Source organism: Anastrepha obliqua, chromosome 5, assembly GCF_027943255.1.
Source record: "Anastrepha obliqua isolate idAnaObli1 chromosome 5, idAnaObli1_1.0, whole genome shotgun sequence".
In the NCBI taxonomy this organism is placed as follows: domain Eukaryota; kingdom Metazoa; phylum Arthropoda; class Insecta; order Diptera; family Tephritidae; genus Anastrepha; species Anastrepha obliqua.
Genome location: NC_072896.1, coordinates 128406481 through 128431479, shown reverse-complemented (window position 1 = coordinate 128431479; position 24999 = coordinate 128406481). Strand labels below are relative to the sequence as shown.

The 24999-nt window shown below is 34.7% G+C and overlaps 1 protein-coding gene across 1 annotated transcript; it reads right to left on the bottom strand.

Moving 5' to 3' along the window:
• Positions 1–1201: 1201 nt before the first annotated feature.
• LOC129247886 (uncharacterized) lies at positions 1202–24378 on the bottom strand. The gene is made up of 5 exons (XM_054887248.1): positions 23619–24378; positions 13919–14581; positions 13120–13324; positions 2730–3085; positions 1202–2660 (listed from the first exon to the last, which is right to left on the bottom strand). Exons 1-5 carry the CDS (start codon positions 23779–23781, stop codon positions 2542–2544), a joined length of 1506 nt encoding a protein of 501 aa, XP_054743223.1. The 5' UTR covers positions 23782–24378; the 3' UTR covers positions 1202–2541.
• Between the last annotated feature and the right edge of the window lie 621 nt (positions 24379–24999).

The window sequence follows — 24999 nt, the reverse complement described above, 5'->3', positions numbered from 1 at the left end:
CCGGAGAAGATGATACGGTAAATGCGCTGGCTCTTCAGTGAAATGTACGAGAAAAACAGTTTTAATAGACATTTGAACTTAAGATAGTTTATTTAAAAAAAAATTTGAAGTAAAGCTTAAAAGTCGCTATAGTTTGGATACATATTTTACAAAAGTACAAATAGTCAAGATATGGAAGTACAGTATATCTTTACCAAACAATACTTTTTAAAACAGCCATACAACAAATAATTTTTTTGTAATTAATGGATTGGAAAAGACTTAAGGAATTTTGTTCTTAAATTATGTATATATGTACATATAATAATATTATTAAAGAGTGTACTTAAGTATTGTTAGACAAAATTTCAATTGATTGCACTGATGCCATATTTTTATAGAGAATATTATTACATTCATAGTAATTTTACATAAATTGGTCAATTATATACGCTTTCTTTTAAGCACTATATGCAAACACTTTCCTTTGCATATATTTTCTCTAGATTTATGCAACTAGTTTGTTTATTTACTTTTTTATTTAATTTTAAATTCATTTATGTTTCAAATGTGCTCTGAGCCATTTACTGCCTGCTGATTATTTAATGTCTACAAATTTAATGATTTTACATATATTTTCATATGCATACATATACATATATATAATTTTTATGTATTTACATTAACACAATTAGGTTTTTAAACAAATATATTACGTTTAATATTTGGGATAATATAAATACCGTCCATGATTTCGGTACATAGGTATGTTAGTAAATTCGTACTTGTATTTTGTATGCACATGCATATGCAAGTACATGTACACCAACACGCATGTGCATGAAGGAATTGAATTATCATTGAAGTAAAATAACTTGGCGGCATGGGCTTTCATCTGTTATTTGTATTTATATTTGCAAATGTGCGCTTGTATTTATTTGCAACATTTTTAATAACAATTAGACCGAATTTTATGGATTAAAGATTTAGAGAAGTTGCAGTTTTACCAAGTGGTTTAAAAGGGAAACCATGTAACTCGGACAAATGCACCCTGCAAATGATTCCCTTTTTTACCCCAAGTCATAAGACAGCAGGTTTTTGTTCTCTTTCAGGTATTTTCAGTAACATCTGGAATATTTCCCATGTGTATGTAATTATTTATGTATACGTACCTCATTTCAAATAACTATTATTTTTCAACATTAAATTATTTATGTATAGGTATGTGTGTAGTTCATAATTGATAATTTTGTGATTTCTAAAATAGATCCTGCATTGAGAGTTGTAGTTAAATGCTTATAAAACATATGTATATACTCGTATGTGCACGCACCGCATTCTGTCTCAAAGTTTATTGGATTAAACAAAATTTCTCATTTAGAAATTAGAATCCGTATTAAATACTTCAGATTAGTTTTGCTCAATATTTATAGGGTTCAATATTTCTGTAATGAAAAGGAAAAAGTGCTCGTATCTGAATTTATAAAAAAATATTTTCAAGCTTAAAATATATTTTTATAAATTATAAAGGAAAAATATTGACTTCCATAAAATCTTCGTGTAATAAAAAATAGTTTTCATAATTCAAATAACTTAATTTCATGAGCTATAGCCGAAAATAAAACTTTAACCGATTTCCCTAACGGGAGAGAAAATCTTCCTTGAAAATATTTCTAGATTTTTCATATCTAGCAACTTGTTGTTCCAGACTACTGTATGACCTAGAAGAAATGATTATATCGACATATTAATTTGTTTCCATTTAGAAAACAGTTAATGCAATCATGCTAAGTTATTACTCCAACTGAGATTCATGTTTTGCTTCGGAGCACTTTTCAATAAGCAGATCATCGCAGCGTTCTTATACCAATTTAAGCTAATGTTACGATTTAAGCACTTTTTCATTTTCATTATAAGTTTATAGTACGCGTATTAAACAAAGTGAAATAAGTATATGACATTTAATTTGACTTAACGTTTTTTTACTTCTCTCAATCAAAAAATCAAAAAATGCAATCTTAATTTCAATTGAAACATAGTTAAATTTGAAAACGAAAAATGCAATTATTTGAAAAAAAGTTATAAATTAAAATAATTCCGACCACTTATTGAAATAACTATAACTTTGAGAGTCAATGAATTGTTCGACTCTATTTTACAGTACTAATACATACACACGTATGTAAAGCAAGTGGGTTTTGATATGAACGCCTTTAAGAGAAAAAACAAACTTGTTAATTTACACAAAAAAATTAAGTTTCATGTTGTCAAATAAGCGTACGCCAAATACTTATTCCACTTTGCTTAAAACATTTTGATGTCAAGTATAAATTAATTTTTTTGTTGGAAGTGATTTTGATAAATTTAAAAAACATTTTGATTTCAGCAGTTTTTCATTATTTACTTATTTCGCATTTAAAGTGTGATATTTGTTGTACATAAATATTATATTTTTCACTCTAGTAACCTCTTCATAATTTGACATATTTTTGAGCTTTAATTAGTCTATTTCATAATGATGAGCTCTGCCAACGAGGGAAAAGCGAGAGTTGCACAAACATTTTAATAGAACTTTTCGCCATTGACCTTGTAGCTGATGCTTGGCTTGGAAACCGGTTCATTAAGAAAGGTGCCCATCGAACGCTTCTTCTTGGCCACCATAAAACGTTTGAGGCCATAACCTGCGTCACAAAAGCAAATAATTTGGGGTCAAATTTATAAGAGATATTCTTGCGTGTCGATAAACTTACGATTTCCATTGCCACCACCAATGCGTTCTGGTGGGAGCTCATATTTGGGTATTGTTGCCATATTCATTGGTACACCGTAGTAGTCCACCATGTTTGGTTCTATCCACGTGCCGGCATTGCCGTCCAATTCGTCCACATTTCCGGGGTAGTCGTACATATTTGCCGCAGTTGGATAGTAGGTTTTAATGCCGTTGTAGTTGCTATAGGTTTCCGGAGCATCCCCCATTCCAGGCGACGGGTACATGTAACTGTTACTTGTCTCGGTGTCGGTGTCTTTCCGTGAACGTTCCCCTGCCTCTACTAGCGCAACCAGAGCTAGCATATCAGCTGGAGTTAGTTTAGTATCGCGTTTCAGTCTAAAACCAAAGAGGATGTATTTATATTATTATTGGTAAGATGTATTGTTTATTCTTGTGTCAAACAAGAAAAAAATCATTTGTCCGAAGTGTAAAAATACTGCGCCAGCAATTAATTCCTAGGCTTTCGAATCGATTGTCACGCCAAATTAGGCGCATACAAACTTATTTGTACTAGTCTACTAACGGCATTCGAAAAAAAGGATATTTGCTTTTCCTTATGTGTACATATGTATGTATGCATGTATTTTCGTAACAACCTGTCAGCTCATATGCATATGTATGTACATATACAATTATTATATATTCGCTTATTTGTATGCACGTGAGTGAGATGAATATCGAGCATAGACCAGCAGCAGACTTTACATTGTAAACAAAAGTGTTTCATTTCAGTCTATTAAGTGTTTGATTATTTCATTTTTTTAAATCAGCGTAAAATTTCCGGTCATATGGCAAACACTAGAATCAAAATAATCAACATAGTTAAGCTAGATGGCCAAGGCTATCGAAATGAAACTGATACAATATTTTTTTGCACTTGTAGCAAAAATCGCAAAGGTATAGAAATTGGCAGCTAGGTTTTAAATGAATCAAACGCTAGCTCTCAAACGCCGAGTATGTAGGTATATAAATGTGAAAGTTTGCTTTGTTTGATGAGCATGTAAAGCAATGCTTATGAGTTTGGTTGCATCTGTTAAGTGGCGCAGGGATGGTGTGTCTGGTCTGACTTAGTTCATACTCGGAATAACATAAATACATACATATAGAGACTACCGTAAAAAATGGGCCCACTAGATGTCCCTGTGGCAGAAATATTCCGGAAAATAGTATTTTTCGTCCCGTTATCTATCTGAAAAGAAATGCTTGGAACAAGAGATCCGCTAGATGGCGCTTGGGTATGATTGTAAAAAAGAAAAATGTTTAAGTATTTATCGCCCATATTTAGGAAAAGAAATATTTTAGCTGAAAGTGGGACCCCAATTTAGCGGAATAGTCTTAGATACCGATCGTTATGTTTCAAAAAGTCGCATTTATGGCTCGATTGGGTGTATATTTATTAGAAAGTGATGACTTTAGTCATATTAGAGATTTATATTAATTACGTACGAATAAATATTTTTGCTTAACTGGCTCTGTGTTTGAGATAGTACATAGAAATCCTAAAATATGGATTGATTTCAAGTATTGAGGCATAGGGTATCGGTTTGTAAAGTCCCCACAGATTTGAAAGAAATAATGATAGTTGGACAGTGGATAGTTGATTTAAGGGGGGGGTAACGTTTTTAAATTTTTTTTGTGCATTTTTTTTTTTATTTGGTTTTTTAAATGAAGAACCTTTCAAGAATATTCTGTGAAAATTTTAGATGAATCGGAGCAAAACTTACAAAGATACAGCCATGTAAGTGTTGCTACCTACCTGGCTCAACCGCGCGCCATTTGAACTTTAAAGCGTTGTTCCCACAACTTACGTTTTCAAAGTCGGTGCCCCTCATAACTTTGAAACTACTGCACCGATCCTTCTGAAATTTTGAACACTTTTTCTGTAGATGTTTTACAAGGTAACGCCGAAGAGTTTTTTTCGAATTTGTTGATACTTTTGTTTTTACGGTAGCTAATTCACCGATTTTTTACGCGAAAATCGTGTTTTTGACTTTAACGTGTTCCCAAAAATCGAAAAATTTTTAATTTCAAAAAACCCGCTCGGCGTTACCCGGAGAAAACAATTATCTAACGAAATAACTTTGGTTTTTTGATTTCAGATGATTTAACACCGAGTTATGAGGGGCACCGCAAAACTACTTTTTTTTGAGATGCGTCCGAATAATTTCTGCCATTGCCGTATTTTTAAATATTTTTGGATGAAAATTTCACAAAATATACTTCAAATGCTATAGTTTTATGTAGTAAAAGATTTGACGAATAAATTTTAACTGTGTCATCAAAAAAAAAATCATAAAAATGTGCCTTTTTTTCCATGAATTAACGTTACCCCCCCCCCCTTAAGAAGAGAGAGGGCATGATATCTCCTATAATAAGGCGTTATAAGTTAATAAAATTACTCTTGGAACTATTTCATCACGCTTAGAGACGTAAAATTACGAATCTTTGATCCACAAGTTAAAGTGATAATTCGATATTAGCCCAAGAGAAATTTTAATAAACTAAATTTCAAAGCGTATTACAAGAGAATGGCGGGGGTCATTGTTATGTCATTGTTCAGTCTACATAGTTTCAAGACAAACAAATTTTCAAAGGTTTTACACCTTATATAAGTATGTAAGATCTATAAAACAAGAGAAATCCAAACGCGTTGGCAGAGAATGACAATTCTAAAATCTTATTTTGTTCATAAGTTCGACCCCAACATTACTAAAACTTTATTTATTTACAAGGAAATTATACAAGGTGAAGTCCAAAATAAACAAGACTGGCACCATAAAAATGTTTTGGATGGCGCCATTTTTTTAATGAGTTAGTGTGCTGGAATTTCCATATCTAGACTTCCAGTGAAGCTTGGTGACATTCGGTTTAGTGAAAGCGAAGTTATTGCGTCTAAAGTATCAGTCATCGGTACAAAAATGAGTTTCGAAAAAAGACCTAATGTCAAATTTTGTTTTAAAACCGGTAAAACGTTTACCGAAATATTTGAATTGATGAAAAAAGCTTAAGGCGATGATTGTCTACCTCGTGCCAGAGTTCATGAGTGGTTTACTCGTTTCAGAGATGGTTGTGAGGACATAAATGGCAATGAACATTTTTTTTATCGCAGAACATCGATTTATCGCATTTTAAATGTTCACTTTGGCTTACGAAAGGTCTGTGCACGTTTCAATCCGCACAAGTTAACTGAGAACCAAAAATTGCGCAGAATTCAACATTCGAAAGACCTCATTAAAGGGGCGAGAAAAGACGAAAACTTCCTTTATAACATTGTAACTGGTGATGAAACGTGGTGTTTCCAACATGAATCCGAAACTAAGCGTCAAAGTGCCGAATAGAAGGCCCCAGACGAGCCATCATCCAAAAAATCGCGTTTGGAGAAGTCAAAATCAAGTCGATGCTCATTTGTTTTTACGATTTCTAGAGAATTATCCACAATGAGTTTGTGCCAACGGACCAAACCGTCAATGCAGTTTTCTATCTTGGCGTTTTTGAAGCATTTGTTGCATCGCATTCGTCGAATACCGCGAATGCACCATCTCATCGACCCACTCTTGTGACTGATTTTTTGACTAGAAATCGCATTTTAACCATCAATCACTCACCGCATTCGCCTGATATGGCTCCCTGTGACTTCTACCTATTCGGAAAATTGCATTTGGCCATGAAAGATCATCCAAAAGGCTTGTACCGACATCCTGAAGGACATTCCGGTCAATGACCTGAAACACTCTTTCGAAAGCTTTTAAATCGCGCAAAATAGTATATCGAGGCCAGAACTCGAAGTTAATAGAACAAGGCTCCTGTCGTTTCTGTTTTAGCTCAGTCTTGTTTATTTAGACGACTTCACCTTGTATTTAAACCACTACATATACATATATTATGCGTAAATATAATATTAATAATATAAAAAAGGATTGAATTCGTGTTGTTTAGGAGGTAAGGAACAGTTTCCTTGGGCAAACAATTTTTTAACTTGCGTTGCGTATTGCTATATCTACATATGTATATCTCATATATCAATTTGCAAGATGTGAAGACACACGCGTATTTACGTTTATTCGTTCGAAAATATTATTTCTAGCATACAAAAGCAATTGGCTTTGGTCGTTACAAAATATTACAGCATAAGAACAAAAATTTAGTTCATTATTAATTACTTAGCAGCACCCTTCAAAATTGACTTTTCTGAATGTATGTACGAATGTATTACAAAGATCTCGAAAATAAGTTGTGTGCCCACATTTTTACTAACATTCATTTCGTATCCCTTGCGTGCTCCAAATAGTTCAATAAGCTAATTTGGGCTTCCATTTAACCCTTTCGCGATATTGTTGCCATATGGCAACAGTAAACTTTAAAAGGCCGTCAACACTCTCTTGTAAAAAATATCAACTTTTTTGTTACATATTTTCAAAAATTGAATTTTAATGGTTAAACAGAAATAAAATAAATAATAACTGCCCATTATATATCGGTAATACAACATTTTTAAAGAAAGCCTTCTGGCATATAGCACTTTACTCTGAAATTTGTATTTTGCATTTTTAGATTTTTAGGCATAGAAAAATGTTCAATCTGTCATTTGGCATATAAATATTTTTTCGCTCGCAGCTTTAAAAGCTGTGCTAATTTTTAAAACTAAGCTTGTTGCCATATGGCAACAAATTTCTCGTAAGGTATTAACTTTCATTAGATTGCAGAAGAAGTTTATTTGCGATTGAAACCAATAAGGATAAATGACCATCCTTTACTCTGTTTTTGAAAGCATACATTTATTTTGGCATGGGATATAGCTCATGGAAGAAAGCACTTGAGCTCTGAAACAGCCATCCCATTTTGGCCAATGAAGTATATACTACAGAATGATAAAAAATGCCATTTCATATATATAAAAACAGCGGTTATAAATGATTCCACCCTCCAAGTTTGGGCTCAACCGGCGCACTGTGATACCATTTTGAGGTTCACATTAGTTTAATAAAGCCATTGGTGCATGACTACCATTCGGAATTCACAGAGAGAACGTAGGTTCGAATCTCGGTGAAAGACCAAAATGAAGAAAAAGGTTTTTCTAATAGCGGTCGCCCTCGGCAGGCAATGGCAAACCTCCGAGTGTATTTCTGCCATGAAAAGGCTCTTCATAAAAAATGTCTGCCGTTCGGAGTCGGCTTGAAACTGAAGGTCCCTCCATTTGTGGAACAACATCAAGACGCACGCCACAAATAGGAGGAGGAGCTCGTCCAAACACCCAAAAAGGGTGTACGCGCCAATTGTATATACAGTTATGTGAAAAATAATAAGGACAGTTGTATTCACCGTTTTTTGTGTTTACGAATTCATGTAAAATGAAATAATTTGTGCTAAAAGAAAGTTGTATAGCAAAGCTTGTAAACGACATTGAGAAATCCCGTTACAATTTGTGTGTCTTTTTCTTTCGTTTAGATAACAAATTATTTTCTTTAAGAAGTGCGCGATTTCTGCTGTGAAAAATAATAAGGACAGTTTTTCGTTTTGGTAAAAATATAATACTAAAAATTAGAGAGACTTGTTTTTTTAAGTAAGTGCGTAAAACAAATTCCCAGCTTCACATTAATTGCTAAATAAAAAAGAAAATACGCCTTCAACAATATTCCAAAAACTCTTCTCAGAATTAACCAACAAACTTATAAAAAAAAAGTTCAAACTAATCTTCACAGACGGTTCAAAGAGCGCAAACCAAACAAGCTTCAGCGTTATATACAATGACAGAATATTAATTAGCAAGGTTTTACCTTATTACAGCACAAATTTTGCTGCAGAAACGATAGCCATATTTGAAGCAGTACAATATGCTAGCAAAACACCTGGAAAATTTGCAATTTGTTCCGATTCCTTAGCCTCATTAGAAATGATAAAAAATATAAACAATAATAATTATTACACAGACTACATAAGAAACTGCTTACTAAAATTCAAAAATAAAATCGAACTCATATGGATACCAGGACACGCTAAAATCAAGGGCAACGAATTAGCAGATTTAGCAGCAAAAGAAGCACAAAACCGCCCCCTAACTATGTCTCTGAACCTCCTACACACAGATATTAAAAAACATATAACAAAAATATTCAAAAATACACAACACTCCACATACGAACAAACAACAAGTTGGTACAAATTTGTTAACCCAAAGAAGCAAGCGATCAATGAACACACATTTACACATAATACTAACATAACTAGAAGGGAAATAACAAAAATAATTAGACTACGACTTGGGCACACACGACTAACACACGAATATTTAATAAAAAAAGACCTAAATATCTGCAAATACTGCAATACCTCAGCTCCAAACATCAAACACATCCTAGACGACTGCACACATTTTACAAACCACAGAAAATCACTAAACAACACAAAACCTACTGATCTACTTTTAAACAATTCTACAGAGAACATTATTAAACTTATAAACTATTTAAAATATTGTAATATCTTAAATGAAATTTAGCTAACACCCTACATACACATATATACACACCCAGTATATTAGCTTAAGGCCGCAGTAGCCATAGCTATAAGTTTTTTTTGTATTTTATAGTTAACTATAAATACAATTGTCAATAAAAAAAAAAAAAATTGCAATTTTGTAACTTTTTAGGCAAATATGGGTAGAAATATGCCCTGCGACCACGCTACTAGAAATAATATTAAAAATTTAAGTAAAAGCGGAAATTCGTACAGAAAAATTGCACAAATGCTCGGTACTTCAAAAACGATGGTCGAAAATGCTATTAAATGGATTCCCAAGGATGAAACCCGTGGTAGAAAACCAAAAATTACACCTACTATAAAGAGAAGTATTATTCGATGCGTGAAAAAAGGTCCATTTATCACATCTAAACGAATAAAAAATGATTTAAACATTGACGTTGACACATCAACGATTCGAAAAACACTCATCGGTGAGGAATTGAGAGCCCGTAGTGCGAGAAAAGTGCCATTGTTATCCAAAAAGAACATAAAACAAAGATTGCAATTTGCTAAAAATCATATCAATTGGCCTAAAGAAAAATGGCGTAACATTCTGTGGTCCGATGAAACAAAAGTAAACTTGTTTTCTTCTGATAGAGGTGTCCACCATGTAAGAAGGCCTATCCATCAAGAATTCAATCCAGAATATACTTTAAAGACGGTCAAACACGGTGGTGGTAGCATTATGGTATGGGGGTCATTCTCTTATTATGGTGTGGGTCCTCTATATCGCATCCAGAACATAATGAAATCGGCTGATTACATTGAAATTTTGAAAAATACAATGCTGCCGTATGCCAAAGAAAATATGCCACTCATATGGGTCTTCCAGCAGGATAATGACCCAAAACATACGGCAAAGTCCACAAAGAAGTGGTTCCAGGACAACAAAATCAATGTTTTAGAATGGCCAGCACAATCCCCTGATTTGAACCCCATAGAAAATTTGTGGAACGAAGTTAAGAGGGCAATCAGGAGAGAGTGTCCATCAAGTTGTGACCAGCTTATTCAGGATGCGTGGAACGCAATACCGGTACATGTTTGTAAACATTTGATCGAGTCAATGCCTAGAAGATGTGCTGCTGTTCTGGATAACAAAGGATCCGCAACAAAGTACTAATATGGCACTAAGGCTTTATGCATCAATATTCAGTTAAAATATCTATTTAGTTTTACTTAAGGGGTAACACCACTGTACACGCGTAAAATAAACACGATTTTTAAAGAATTTTTTTGTATAGAAGGAAAGGGAAAACAATCACTCTGATTTGGGAAGTTATTACTTATATACTAAAATACAAAACTACAAAGTTTGATCGAAAAATTTTACAAAATGGAGACATTTTTGTAATGTGGTTTCTCTTGAAGGAGCTCCGCGGCACGCAGCACAGAGGGTGCAAATTTAAATCTGGAACAAAGAAACATTTTTTTTCTTAATCTAGATAAGAATAGCTAGAGAAACACATAGGGGATTTAAAAAATATTTATTTTTGTGGAATTAGTAAGCATTTGAAGGAAAAAACTCTATTTTGGACTAAAAAAACAGCACTTAAATAATTATAACAATCGTTTAAATTAATCTATCGAAAATCCCCTACGCTCTTCTCTTAAGAAGGTTATTATACAGACGTAGTGAAAAACCTGATTAAAAATATTTAAAATTGTTTGAGTTATGCTGCGTGCCAATTTCAGAAAACGTGTTTTGTGAAAAACGCGTTTAAAGTTTGGAAATTTGGAGAAGTCGTTAGGTAGCAGTCATTAACGCTTGGTTAAAAGCTTAAAATATTTATGAAATAAACTTCGGTAACGTATAAAACTTTTCGTTCTGTATTTTAAAAGGTTCAAAGAATTTTTTAAGCTTATAAAAAAAAATCAATTTTTTGAAATTTCTACAGTGGTGTTACCCCTTAAGTTATTTATAGCTTTAAAATTTCATGAAGTGTCCTTATTTTTTTTTCCCACGTTAAACTATATAAATTCATATAAAATCACAAAAAAAAACAAAATATATTATAGGAATAGCAAAAATTTTGTTATTAATCTTTTTTCTACCGTTTAAGAAAAAATAAATCGTTTAAACAAGAAAGAATTTTCGATTTTTTATTCGGTTGTAAATATAATGTAAGTTTGGGTAGGCACTGTCCCTATTATTTTTCACATAACTGTATATATATATATATAAATTTATGGACATCCATTGAATTAAGATCCAAAGAAATGTTGTGAAAGATCCTTATGCTAAAATATGTACATATGTACATATGTAAATAAAATTAAAATAAAATACTGTTTCAAACCGTTTCTTATGAAAAGAACTGATCACGATCTGGAGGTGCATTTGAAGAGGGACTTGTTTAAAGGTTTGCAATACCGCATGATTTCCCTGTGGTTATCAAAGCCCAAACTGTCGTACCAAAATACTATTGGTGGATACACTGATTCTGTAGCAGATCTGTATTTCGTAGACCGCAAAAACTTCATCTTTTCGCTTTTGTATTTCGGTGTGCGATTTGCTGTTAAATCATTCCCCCTCTATGATGCGCTCCTCATATTCCACTACAATTCGTGAGAGCGATATATGTATGCAGCTCTATTCATTTAATGAATCGTATTTTATTTATCTTCATTTCCACGTTTGTAGTAATTTTTTACATATTTTTCATTTTCGTTGACATTTTTGAAATTTACTTTCTGCATCTGCCAAATGTACTGCAATTGGAATTTCATTGTCAGCAGCCCTGCAAGTAGCTTTGCAAGTTCGAAAGTATGAATGTTGGTAGGGAGATAAATGTGTGTGGCTAGGGAGATAGACAAAAGTGGTGCGTATGGATAGGCAGCTCCGCCTACGCTGTGCATCACGTTTGTAATCAAGCATACTCCGCCCTTTTCGCTATGAAATCATGCTTAGCTTTAGGCAATACGAAGAAGTAAACACATACAAAGGTACAAATCATTTTATTGACGACATTATCACATCAAACGCGAAGAATAAATTAAACGGTCCGCTCGGTATTCATAGAGAGGACAAAATGTCTCAATGGGGAATTTTCGGCGCTCATGCCACCAGGCGAATACGTTGATAGTAATACAACAAATGCCTTTTACGTAGCAGGTTCCTTTTAATGGTGTAGTTCTTTTCCTCTATTTTGTATTGGTGCAATTTTTTGCTTTTCATGTTCGAATTTATTTTTACGTTGGCGTTACATCCATTAGCCTGCGTAGTTGCACGTGTGTGTGTCCAGTTCGGGTCGAACACCTACACAATGTAAAAGAAGAGAGAAGAAATGCGCGACTCCATAACGCGTATGTACCTAGACTATAATTTTTTCTGTTCTGCTAGTGTCTTCTGTTCACGTTCAGAAAAGTCGATTACAGTCTAAAGCCATCTGGAAACTATGGTTCTACTTAAAGTTTTTCGTTTAAAATGTGTTTAAAGAATAAATTCGATTGATATCAAATCCATTTTTAACAAAACAAAATACAGTAGCTCTCGGCAATCGCAAAATCTTTAATTAAATTATGCTCGCTTGATGCTATACTCGATGCCTTACTATGTTTCGAGTTAATCGCTGCTTTTCTACACTTAACTCGATGCTTTGCCTGTCACTTCACTATTTGCCTTGTTTTGTATATTGCAAGTATTTTCCTACATATGAGAGATATATGTGTGTACGTACATTAGGAACAAAAGGGGCGAATCAAAGTTGGTGTTGGTAGAAAATGTAACTCAATTGAAACGTTTCTGATCAAAAAGCTTTACTTCTAAGTGTATTTGTAGAAAAAGCTATAAGCTGAAAGCTGAAAAAAAGCTGAAAAATATTTACCTAGACGACAATCACACAATCACTTACCGCATATCGGCGAAACGGCTGCTGCCGCTACTGTCACCATAATTGTTGTTGTCGTATCTGTTCGAACGCTTATTACCATTGAAGGCGCCATAATAGCGGCTCGTGTGTTGAGTTTGCGGCAGTGGCAATGCCATTGATTCTGGATACGCCTCAGCGTTGAGAATATTTTGTAAATTATCGTAAGCCTTGCTGCGATAGGAAGATGCTGCCCTCGGTGAACGATTTTCGAGGAAGGGAGCGATGAATATTGCATAATAATAAAGAAATTAGTGTGGGCAAAAAGAAACAATGGAAAGAGAATAATTTATTCAAATAGTGGTTCAGAAGAAGGAGCAAAAATGATGGTGTGTGGCACAAAACTGATTCAAGCCAAAATAGTATAAAATTCTTATGAATTGAACAGCTGTGGAAAAGTGATTATGTATGTGCATACATATGTATGTGTGTATATGAATATATAATAAGTAATTGTCGGGAATATGTTTTTTTATGCCTTCGGACACCCTTCTTTTCCGATTTGTTGATCGTCTGATTTTATTACACAAATAGAGATGCCCATAGTTTTATGCCGCCTTTGAACGACAGATGGTTTTTTCATGTCAAATCGCCTTTCATCGCCATTTGAAAAAAACGTTTGGTGTTTAATGTCCTAGTGGGTTTCGAACCCTGGATCTACCCCACTAGTCCACTCGAATAACATGATACTGTAAAGGATTTCGTGATGTATACATCTGTGTACATGTACGCACACGCATATATAAAATACATTAATTTGTACAAGTATGCATTTATGTCTCACCTCGTGGTACGGGCAAGAAGTCGTCATCCTTAATATCGGTGTAGACAACTGATGGATCCGTTTCATCGGTCCAAACGCTAGCTGGCACCGCAGCCAAGTGCTCACCACCAATTGCCAACGGATTAGTCAGGTATGGATTATTGTAGTATTCACCACCGCCATAGATACTGTTACCATTACCGCTTCCGGTGCCATAACTATTGTCATTCACATTGCCATATCCATAAGCCCCTCCCACACCCATTCCACCGTAGAGGTACTGCGGAGTCGAAATTCCGCGCTTATGCAAGAGTGTGGGTGCTTCTTCATCAGCCTGTGGATTTAAATGCTGTTGAGATTCCGAATCGCGTTGGCTTGCCGTAGCGGTCGCTTCCACTGCCGCAGCGGTAAGGCCAGCAGCAATAGCTGAATTAATAATGTCTTCGTTCGATGGCATAGGCAGAACACCAGTTGCCTGAGCATCCGAAATGTAGTTAGAGTTGCTATCGCCACTCACTTTGTTACCATTTGCCAAATTATTGCCGGCTGATTGCTGTGTGGCAGGTATATTAAAGGCTGGCGGAAGAACTTCAGGGCTGGATTTTTTATTGCCAGATGTAGCAGATGCCTCCATCGAAGCTTTTTTGGGCATCATTTCATTTGCGTTATTAGAAGAACGTTTCACTGTTAAATTGAATAAGAAACTCTCTAATTAGAAAATATTGAACTGTTAAAGCTGTTAATTAGGGCAAATATATGTATTTCTTTATTACACAAACACAAAAAGCTAAGATCAGAGTTGAAGTGCTTGACTCAAACATTAAATTTATTGCGTCAAAGACCATGTGTTAGGTCCTTCAAAAGGAAAGGTACTTGAAAAAGGATACTTTACAGCGAATAATTGGCGAATTCACTTAAATAAAACGATAATCTTATTAACTTCATTGTGGTTTAGCTTGTCTCCTGCGGAAGTGCTACAAACCACTCCCGCAGTTTTTTACTGCGCATTCCATAAATGCGGCGTTTATGACCGCAAGACGCTGCGTGTAGCATTCTAGAACAGGCCACTTTGTGACTACTTATTTTCTATTAATTATGCATATATATATGTAAGTGTATCCGTTTGTATCATATAAGGCCAAGGCCAAACGACCGTTCGAAGTTGTCCATGAGTTTCAATAAAGCAACAACTACACGACTTGACGCCATTCAACAAACCGAACAATGGACACCCATTGAAATTATCAGCACATCAGCATTAATGGCATCTCCACGCTCTTGCAATATTGATGGCCACACGCGGAAAGCGAAAAGTAAAAGGAAATTACTGAAAATAGGTACAAACAATATGGAAGCATATGCTCAATAAATACAAGTTTATGTACAAAACAAGTTGTCTGGCAGGAAATAGTGTTCAAAGCATGCGGAAATTGACTTCCTGCCACGGTAGATGGCTGCTATCTGCTTGTAGATGCGAGTGCTTCATAGAGTTGGAGGCTTTAGGCAGCGAAAGGCAAGCCTTGTAAATACAACTGCATTGAATTTAAAAAATTAAAAAGTCTCTTTAGAAGATAGCATATTGATTGAGGTTATCTTACCCAATTGTGGAAAAATCGAAAATACTTTAGTTAAAAATTCGTTTAAAATGAAATAAATTTAGCTGTCTGGAACTAAAATTGCAAAAAGGTTTTTGCTTACACAGATTTGTTCTTCACTTGATCTTCGAAACAGATAAAATGTAGGGAAGAATTGTCTAATTTTTCTATCGAATTTCAAATCACGCATCTTGAATATACAAACTGCTTTAAATGAGTGAAAATTGAGATTATAAAGATATGGTAATCAGGTAATGTAACGTCGGTAATGAGAAGTGGTCACTTCGCAACATATTCGTAAATGAGTTGTTCTTATGTCCTTTATTTTATTTTTATATATACAATGAGCACTTATAACTAGTAGATCGTATGACTATGACATTGATATGCTGTCAGTAGGAATAATTCCAAATAAGTATATGATGTCACATTTTTCTTCATTTTTAATTCAAAGGATTCAGGCTCAAAAGTTTTATTATAAAATGCAGAAATAACTAAAACTTCAGTATGCATAAAATATAATTATTTAAACTCACTTAATATCATTTCCCTATATTTGAGACAACAGGATAACTGTTTATACAAAGCTTTACCATCACAGCCATTTATTCACAGATATTTATAATATTAGATAAATCTAAAATCAAATTTTTATAAATTGGGCAGACGCCTATAACGTGTTGATGCTGTAATAGATGCCGCGTAAACGAGTATTTAAGCAACAATTAAGATATTCTTGGATTAGGCTTAGGAATAATGTTCACCGCTCCCTTGTCTTCCCTCGTGCAGTCTTCTTCCCACTATAAATCTAATGGTAATTTCAGCTCTTTCAAGGAACGGTTGCACAAGGGCACTTTTTTAAAAAAATTCAGAACGCCCACAAACGTTTTTTAAACAAGTTATAATTTTTGGTAAAATATGAGGATTTAGGTTATCCATCAGAAATCCACAACGATACTTTAATGTAACAATTCAGTATATATTCACCTATGAATATGTTTTTCTTTTCCAGGTTTAATTGACGTATAAAGAATTAATTTCTTTGTTTTCCTCATTACGCCCACGCTTATCTATCAACTGCCAATTAACGGGAAGACGGTTGCAAATTTTACGCATTAGTGGCTTTACCAGTTATTAATTAGAGAAGAATGCTTTATAGATTTTTTTATTTGTACTTATTTTTCCTATGTTTAAGTTATAGCCATACCCTGCAGGAATAATCTGAAAAGCTGACGAGTTTGGTGCTGACTACATCTGCACTAATTGAGAGTGAAGCAAATTGAATTTCACTAAATGGAATAGTTTGTGTATTTGGCAGTTGTATATTTTCTGATAGATAATGGAATACCCTTTAACGAAACAGTTTTCAACCGTTCGAATAGAGCTGGATACAAATATAAGCTCGATGATTGGGTGCCCATTGAAATATCTCTGAAAAATGTGCATCTATAAAACTCGGTTGAAGCAGAACGAAATCGAGCCACTTGTGAAGCGATTGAAAACAGAGCACATGCGACTTTAATGTAAAAAAAAATTCATGAGCCAAGCGGGCTGGAGCCCCTCAGGTATTAGCAATGATCCATTGAATCTGACTGCATACAACTTTTTGGCCACGATAGGACTTTATTGATGGAATAAAGTCGAGTTCATAAGAATTGTGCAAAATGCGCTTGAACCAGTTTTTCACTTAGAAAATTTAAAGGTTCGGTACACTGATGGAAAGGTTGTTCTGCCTGAATAATGACAAAAGCTCTACAATATAAAGAGAATATGTGCATGTATTTGGCTTGATACTAATTAATGGACATAAGCTGTGCTGTTTTTAAGCTGCAGGAAAATCACAGACAGCCAATAAGCAAGATTATCGACGGGTAATGCTCATTCTGTGATAATCTTTGTACAAGTCTGATACCTAGGCAACCGAACTTATGCATTTTTACTTATGTGTATGCATGTGTGTACGTTTGTATATACTTATATTATAAATACATATTTGCACGTGTATGTAGAAACAGGTATGCAGGTAGACAATTGGTGGTAGTACCAGAACTTCTAAGGTCGGCAAAAATTGTTCTTCTATGGAAAAATATGAATGAATACGCCACCTATTAAATATACTTATACTTGAAAATAGCTTAAGTATGAGTGATATGAAATTTTTTCAAAATAATAATTTTTTTTTCTAATAATACAATACCTTTGAAGTGCATTTATCACTTTACGAATGAATGGAATTCAAATGATTGGAGTTTACCCTATTCGTCCACCTGGCAATTGGTGTTTCCCTGCTTAATGATTAGTGTAGCAATTCTCTAGGTGATGCAGCTGTGGTTTTTAATCTAAATAATATAACATACATACACAGAAAGGCTCTAAAAGTACGTTCACATATGGCAGATTAGCTGAAAAATTGATCAGCTGCCAAGGCTGCTTAAAAGGTACAAATCGGTTTGGTGGAATATTTTATTGTTTTTGGTTTGTTCAATTATTATTAACGGTACGAAGAAAAGCAAAAAGAAGCAATCGTTAATTTAATTGCAAAATTTGCTGCTAGTGAAAGAAAGTTGGAGGAAATCCGTAAACGATGACTACTGAGGTTGCAAAAAATTATGGCTCAAACGCATGCGAAATGCGATATAACATTTCAAAATAAGCACTAACAAGCCGAAGCGTCTATGTAAACACGCTTTTTTCTGTAGTATGAATGCATAATTAATAAAATAAAATCTAACAAAAAATTTACTAGAATTATGTCCAATACATCTTTTCTTTTCTGGGGTCCATTTTATTTAGTTCTTACTTTGACGTTTCTCCTCACGTTCATAATAATAATTATCGATAACACAGAAAATACGGGGTTGTACAGCAAAAAGTATATTTATAATCTGAGATTATTTTGTAATTTCGAATTTCGGCTGACAAACTTTGTATGGGAAATCTGGCCTTTTCCTTCCTTCCTGCATAATGGAAACTAACAGTCATCAAAAAATGAGAGAAAGTTAAAAAAAGAGAAAACTTATCCCCGTATTTTTATTTTGCAGTTTTTTATACTTTCTCTGTAGGTGGGTTACTCGAGTATACGCATGTTTTCTTTAAATACATCTGGCACTGGTAAAAAATGTCTATCCAATTTAGTTTAATACAATTAACGCCGTTGCTAATGTTTTGATGGTTTGCCTCACGTAACTTGTCGCACTTCCGCAGGCAGCAGCGGTATTAAGTGCGTGCGCGCATCCTTGTGCCGGCATCAGTAGGCAGCGCTTAGACGTAATACTGAAGGAGATGCATATGTGTGTATGTATGCACATGGATATATATGTACATATTGACATACACACAAATATAGCTAAATATGATTTTCTTTGCCGCTTCCTACGAATTACGCGTTATGCACAATTTATTAGATTAGTTTTCCATCCGGCCATTTTAAGAGGGGATTGTTTTTATTTCCTTATTGACGCACTGTATTTTTTCATACAGCCTGGTGTAATAGTGCGCGAAGGTGTGGCATTTCCAATCTCAGTAACTCAATTAGATCATTTAGCGCGTTAGGTCTATAACTCACTTAACGCCTGTTGATATTATGTTCCAGCAGCTTCTGTCGCTTTAATGTGCATATGTATGTATGTGTGTATCAGTAAGAATACACAGCGACGAACACGGCAGTCGAGCGGCGTCAATATACAGTAATGCTTATCTTTCTGAATAACGGCAAACTTTCAATCTATGCACATCTCTTTCATGCAAACCGTTTTCCAGAGTTGGCACATTCTTCTCTTGAAAAACAGTTTGAAAAAGGCTTTACGATAAACTATTTAATATATAATCTCTAACCTCTGGGGCCATTAAAATTAATTCTTTGAAACACATATGTACATACATATGAAATCGAAGAAATTATCCCATAGGAGAATTTATTGTAGTTGGGGAGTTAGAACATAGTCGTGTAGTAATTTTTATATTTTCTTCAGCATGGACCGAAAGAACTTCATACATAAACGTTTTTGTTGTTTTGTATTATTTTATCAGTCACACAAAACCATGTACATATGATACACATTTTGCACATACGAGCATTGCACCCAAAAAAGGCATATAATAGATTGCCATTGATTATCTCTATTTGTGACCCTTTTTCATTTCATAGGTAATAAAGCAATGGTTATAAAACAGTAATCACACGCTATGTTGAAATTCCTGTATGTATGTCATTTGGAAAATCAGCACTAGTTCGAATAGGTCATTCGGAGGGCTGGACGATAAGATATTAACTTCATAATTTAATTTTTTTGTTTGACGGATTGTTGAGAAAACGTAAAGAGTCAAAAGGCACTCTAAAATGAGGAACAATTCGTCGTCTCGGTTAGTAAATCCTACTCTATTGGTAAGATGAGAAAATGGTCACGGTGGACACCGAACTGTATTTATGAAAAATTAAAAAACGGAATGTGAATATAAAAGGTTATTATGTTTTTGTTTTTATTAACCCAATTGAAGATAGAAGAAGTCTAACTTGTTGGCCTCGCTACTCCTTCAAACAATTTTTATACATAGCTGGTTGAGCCAGCAACCAAAAACTACGCCTAACGAAACGATAATTGCGCCAAAGTAATAACTACAGAATGAAAATAACAGTTATTATGATAATTCAGATAGCAACAGCCATGAACCATAAAACGCCATATGTTGTTGATTTCGCATTTGACACATTTCCATACACACAGCCGTATGTACCTGCATGGGTTTTTACATACGTACTTATCAATAATGCGTATACACAATTAGACATCTCAAAGGATTACTTTGTGGCTTTAGCGTAATATTGTCACAACAATGCGAACATTCTGAAATGTAATTTACGCGTGTGTGTGTTTGTGTGTAGGAGATATACATACATATGTATGAAGAATTAAATGTGTTACTTGTCTATCAGACATCACAAAAAAGCGGTGCAGATAAGGCAAATATGCTTAAACACGTTCATACACGTATGCGTGTGTGTAGTTCAAGTGGGAATATTCTATGCGAGCATGCAAGTCTTTTCCATTGAAACTTGACGTGTTTACTTGTGAAAATAAAATTATTTCGTAAAAAAAGTCCAGCTTTCGTTTAAGAATTCAACGCATGTTTGAAAACTTTTTATTCACATACATACATATGCGTATACAAGTAGAGCGGATGCCGAGATGCTTAAGCTCTTGCATGCACCTAGATACCCTTCGTTGGGTACCGCGTTCGATGCCCACCCTGAACATGAGACATCAAAGATTGAAAAATGAGTTTCGAATAGCGGTCGCTCCTCTGCTGGCTATGGCAGCACCAACTGTATTTCCGACGGCATAAAGCTGTACGTCCTCTGTTTGTATGCAATCCCAAGACTCACCCACAAGCTGGGCCAAGTACCTGAAAAAGGATAATATATAAGTTAAGGTATCCCTTCTGACCAATCAACCTTTTACTTGCCTTTGTATGCTGGGTTAAGTCAACGTATCAGATTGGATGCTGGGTTGGGCGGTAGAAGTTCCAATGCGCCTAGCAACACCAATAGTGGAATGCAAGTGCAATGTCTTTGCACTAATAAAACAGCAAAAAAACAAATTGCCCATACCGTTGCCTATTGTTCATAGTGCCAACAGTTATGAAGATCACCTTTGCAAGAATAGCATAGGTCAGTTGAAGGTGAGACCAACAAAAACCAGTTGTGGGTGCTGGCATTATTGTTGGGACATGCACGCTAAAGATTGCAAAGGCAACAGCAATTGCGGGCAATGGCAGTTGGATGGTCAGCGATCAGGCAGTACAAAAGTGAACGTACGAAAGGCGAGTCGTATCGCTTAACATTTAACATTATTCACATATGTAACTTTAGTCGTGCTCAAAAATAAAATAAAGTATATGTAAATACTAAAAACGAGTACAATTAATTTATATGTACGTATGTATGTATGCGAGTAGAGCGGCTGAGTCTTGAAGGGTGCGTACTTTGCGATGTTCTTGCGCATGTTCCCATATTAGCTCGCCCACGCAGATACTCTGTGGTAACTTTAATGCGACTGGCTGGGAGAATTGTGATATATTTAGGCGTATAATATGTGGAGTGAGCGCAGTTGTCAGAAAAAATTCAAACATGCAAAGTTATTCACTCGTCCAACCCAAAGCGTGAAAAATAAAATTGCTCGGAATTACATAAGCAGCAACAGGTTCTCCTTTTCTTTGCAAGCCATTTAGACAACAACACTCAGCAAATAGGTCAGGTCGAAAACCCCAACACTAATACGTGCTTGCTTGTGTGCTTATGAAATATTATTTCCGGAAAGTTATGTGCATGTCCAATACTGAATGAGTAAATACCTACTTATTTTATGCGCAACTAGGATTTTAAGATAAAATGTTTATATCGCATAAAAACAAACATACCCACATTTGCGTTGTTCTAAAAATATAATTTCTTTCAATACATATGCAACAGTTCGAAATTGGAAATCTTTTCGTTTTTAATTATGCGTCGTTGCCATTTAAATAGCTTTAAAAATATGTACACTTCTACCTACATAGCCATACAGACAAGGGCAATTAAGCCAAGCAAGCGATATGCAACGAATGGGTCAACAGTGCGTATGAGCAACATAAATATTGCATCCATCTATCCACATACATACATACATCTCATTGGAAAAAGAGCAGCCATTGAGACCGCGAAGCTTACTTTTGTGTCTATTTTGGGAAATTCCACTCTGGCTAGAAGAAAACTATATAAATGGATGTAAAGATGCATAGTCACACAGCCACAGACATATGCACATATAATATGTATGTGTATTTAATCATGTGCACATGTTTAAAACTTGAGGAGTAGGTAAATAATGAGTTTGTAGAAAGAAAAATCAACGAATGAACGAGCAAAGTTGGCTGCCACTGCTCGTTTTCCAATTTGCAAGAGTGTTGTTGTTAAATGTGCTGTTGTTGTTTTGTTGTTTACTCGCTTCAGAATTTGTAAATAAAGAAAATCTGCAGGAATTGTGTACTGTTCTAAAAATAGAAACTCTCACACACACACACTCGGCAATCAAAGCCGGAATAGGAGTATGAAAAGTAAGAGGAGAATCAGTAAGAGTGTCAACGTCATCACAACCGCCAACGCCAACGCAAAAACTGCTTCCACTATCAACATCAACAACAAAAATCCACAAACGGCAGCCATTAACCACCAGGAGCAATATTGAATGTCCTTACCATTATCCGCTTCCACGGCATATATACATATTTATTCCAACAAAGGATAATCATATTTAAATAATGCAGTTATGAAGAAGAAAACCTTTTTTGCAATTTAAAAGCACCTTGGTGTTCAACTGAAGCATTAACTGGGCGAGAAGAATTCTTGTTTAGTCTTTGTTAAGCCCAAAACCCATGAATATTTTTTTTCATATGTATTACAAAAACAAGAAAAAAATAACTACCCTGATTGCACTGAGATTTTAACCCGATTTTATTTTAGATTTTATTTTTCTAACAACCCTCACCGGATTTCTGGGTTTTTAACACTGAGATTCGTATAAACCTTTTTAAGGTAAGCTGCATTATTTTAGACCTAAAATGTTTTTTCCAATAAAACCAAAACCTTTGAAGCCAATTAATATTGCCTTTTTTTCATAGACTTTATTTCATTATTTTTGTTGGGTTTGATTTGAGTATACATTTTATTATAATATAATATAACAATTCCCTTAGCACCGAAGGTCCTGGTAGCCAATGCAAATAATAATCTAACGATTTCCACAAAAATTGTTCTCGATTCTTTCAACTCTATTTCGGATTTTTTTAGTGCACGAACCATTTAAAGTGTTGTTTGTTATTTTTTATGATTATATAGTAAAATTTCCATTTTTTTGCTAAATTACCGCATAATGCACAGAAATAAATGTTAGAAATTGAAATAAAGGCATTTTTGAAATATTAGGCATTTTCCTATAAGCACTTCTCTCGAACTCTCCCGTTAGGTATTAAATTTGTTTATTAATTATTTTTATGTCATAAAAAACACCTGTTGTCCGCCGTACAATGGGACTGTTGTCTAACATGCAAACTCAGTGTAAGCTGTTAACAAAATTTATTTCGGTACATACCTTTCGTCATCAGATTATGATTATTATTGGCTGCATTGATATTGGATGTAACTTCGGAGTTCTGGACCAGCACAGATGTTGGCACAGCCGCAGCGGTTGTCACCAAAACTCCAAGTACGCATACCAAAACTAAATAACGGTTCGAACACTTAGCGCAGCTCATGTTAATTTGCTTGCTAATCGTTCTTTTATTGTTGTTGCGCAAAACCGCTATTTTTTAATAAAATAATAGCAAACTAATATTAGCTTCGAGTGTAACAATCACAAGTTTATCAAATTTTGCACTTGTTTTTGATGTGATTATATGAAGGCGTTTATTGTAGCGGTTTCGATCACTGGTCTCCTTGAAGCGGCGTTGTTGACTGCTCTAAAGCTCTCAATGAACTGCTGCCGTTGCTGATGGCGCAACAATTTTTATTGAATTGGCCTCGTTTTGTGCCAATGCGGGCGTAAAAATCCTTTTCGTCGCTGTGCCTTTGTGCATATGCTCGCATTTATCTTTTCAGCGTAGCGAACGAAGGCGTTCAGAACGCTTGCAATGGTGTGCGAGCTTAGCTTTTTCCAAATATCCCTCCACCAGCTGTTTGTTCACCCAAAACTTGGCTACGTACGTCATTGATAAGAATTAATTCATAACATGTCGCAAGTAAATTCATGCAAGTCCCACCTTGCACTTGCTCTAGTGCCCAGCCGCACAGTGGTTCACAGTTCACGCAATTCGCTTTTTTCATACACTTTTACGTACACAGAAACTAAAAACATATTCCATATTTAATATTTAATAAATGAAAAAAAACAGCCTACAAAACAGTTTGTCATATCATAACAGAATCGAAATGGATATCTGTAAGTACCAAAATTATTAGAGGAATCAATGTAGGAATGTCTGTATGTCCGAACGGGGAAAGAACTGGAATAAATTGGTCATTTTATGTTTTTCTTGGTGTAAGGCTAAACTAAAAAAGCGACATTTCAGAAATAAATATAGATGATTTGCTTACAGAAACCTTATTATTTGGAAAAAAATTGGAAGTTTCATGCCCACTTTTTATTATCATCAAGACAAATAATTCTCAATTTCAGCCTGAACTTATTTGTAAAAGCAAAACTTCGTTTCTATGAAATTAAAATTATTTTAGGAAAAAGTATTTCTTTTCTAAGGTTTTGAAAATTTAATCGGGTTTAATTTGATTAATGAACCACTGTGTCTATGTAGCTATGCAGGCTTATTGATGTGCATATGTTGTTGTTTCATATGCTGGCATTTTCGGGTCAATGCGCATGCACTTAACTTAACCCCTCTCAGAGCTTTCAACTTCTTCGTGCTTCGTGCCATTAACATTCTCTGGTGCTAGGGCGCCTCCAAGCTTTTTTGCTTATT

Bases quoted from the DNA above. Each gene is read 5' to 3' on its own strand.
- LOC129247886 (XM_054887248.1), bottom strand. From the start codon at position 23,781: ATGAGCTGCGCTAAGTGTTCGAACCGTTATTTAGTTTTGGTATGCGTA. The intron at 3,086-13,119 runs GTAAGTGATTGT...CTTTGGTTTTAG, and splicing joins AGCCGTTTCGCCGATATGCG to ACTGAAACGCGATACTAAAC. The intron at 2,661-2,729 runs GTAAGTTTATCG...TTTGTGACGCAG, and splicing joins TGGTGGTGGCAATGGAAATC to GTTATGGCCTCAAACGTTTT.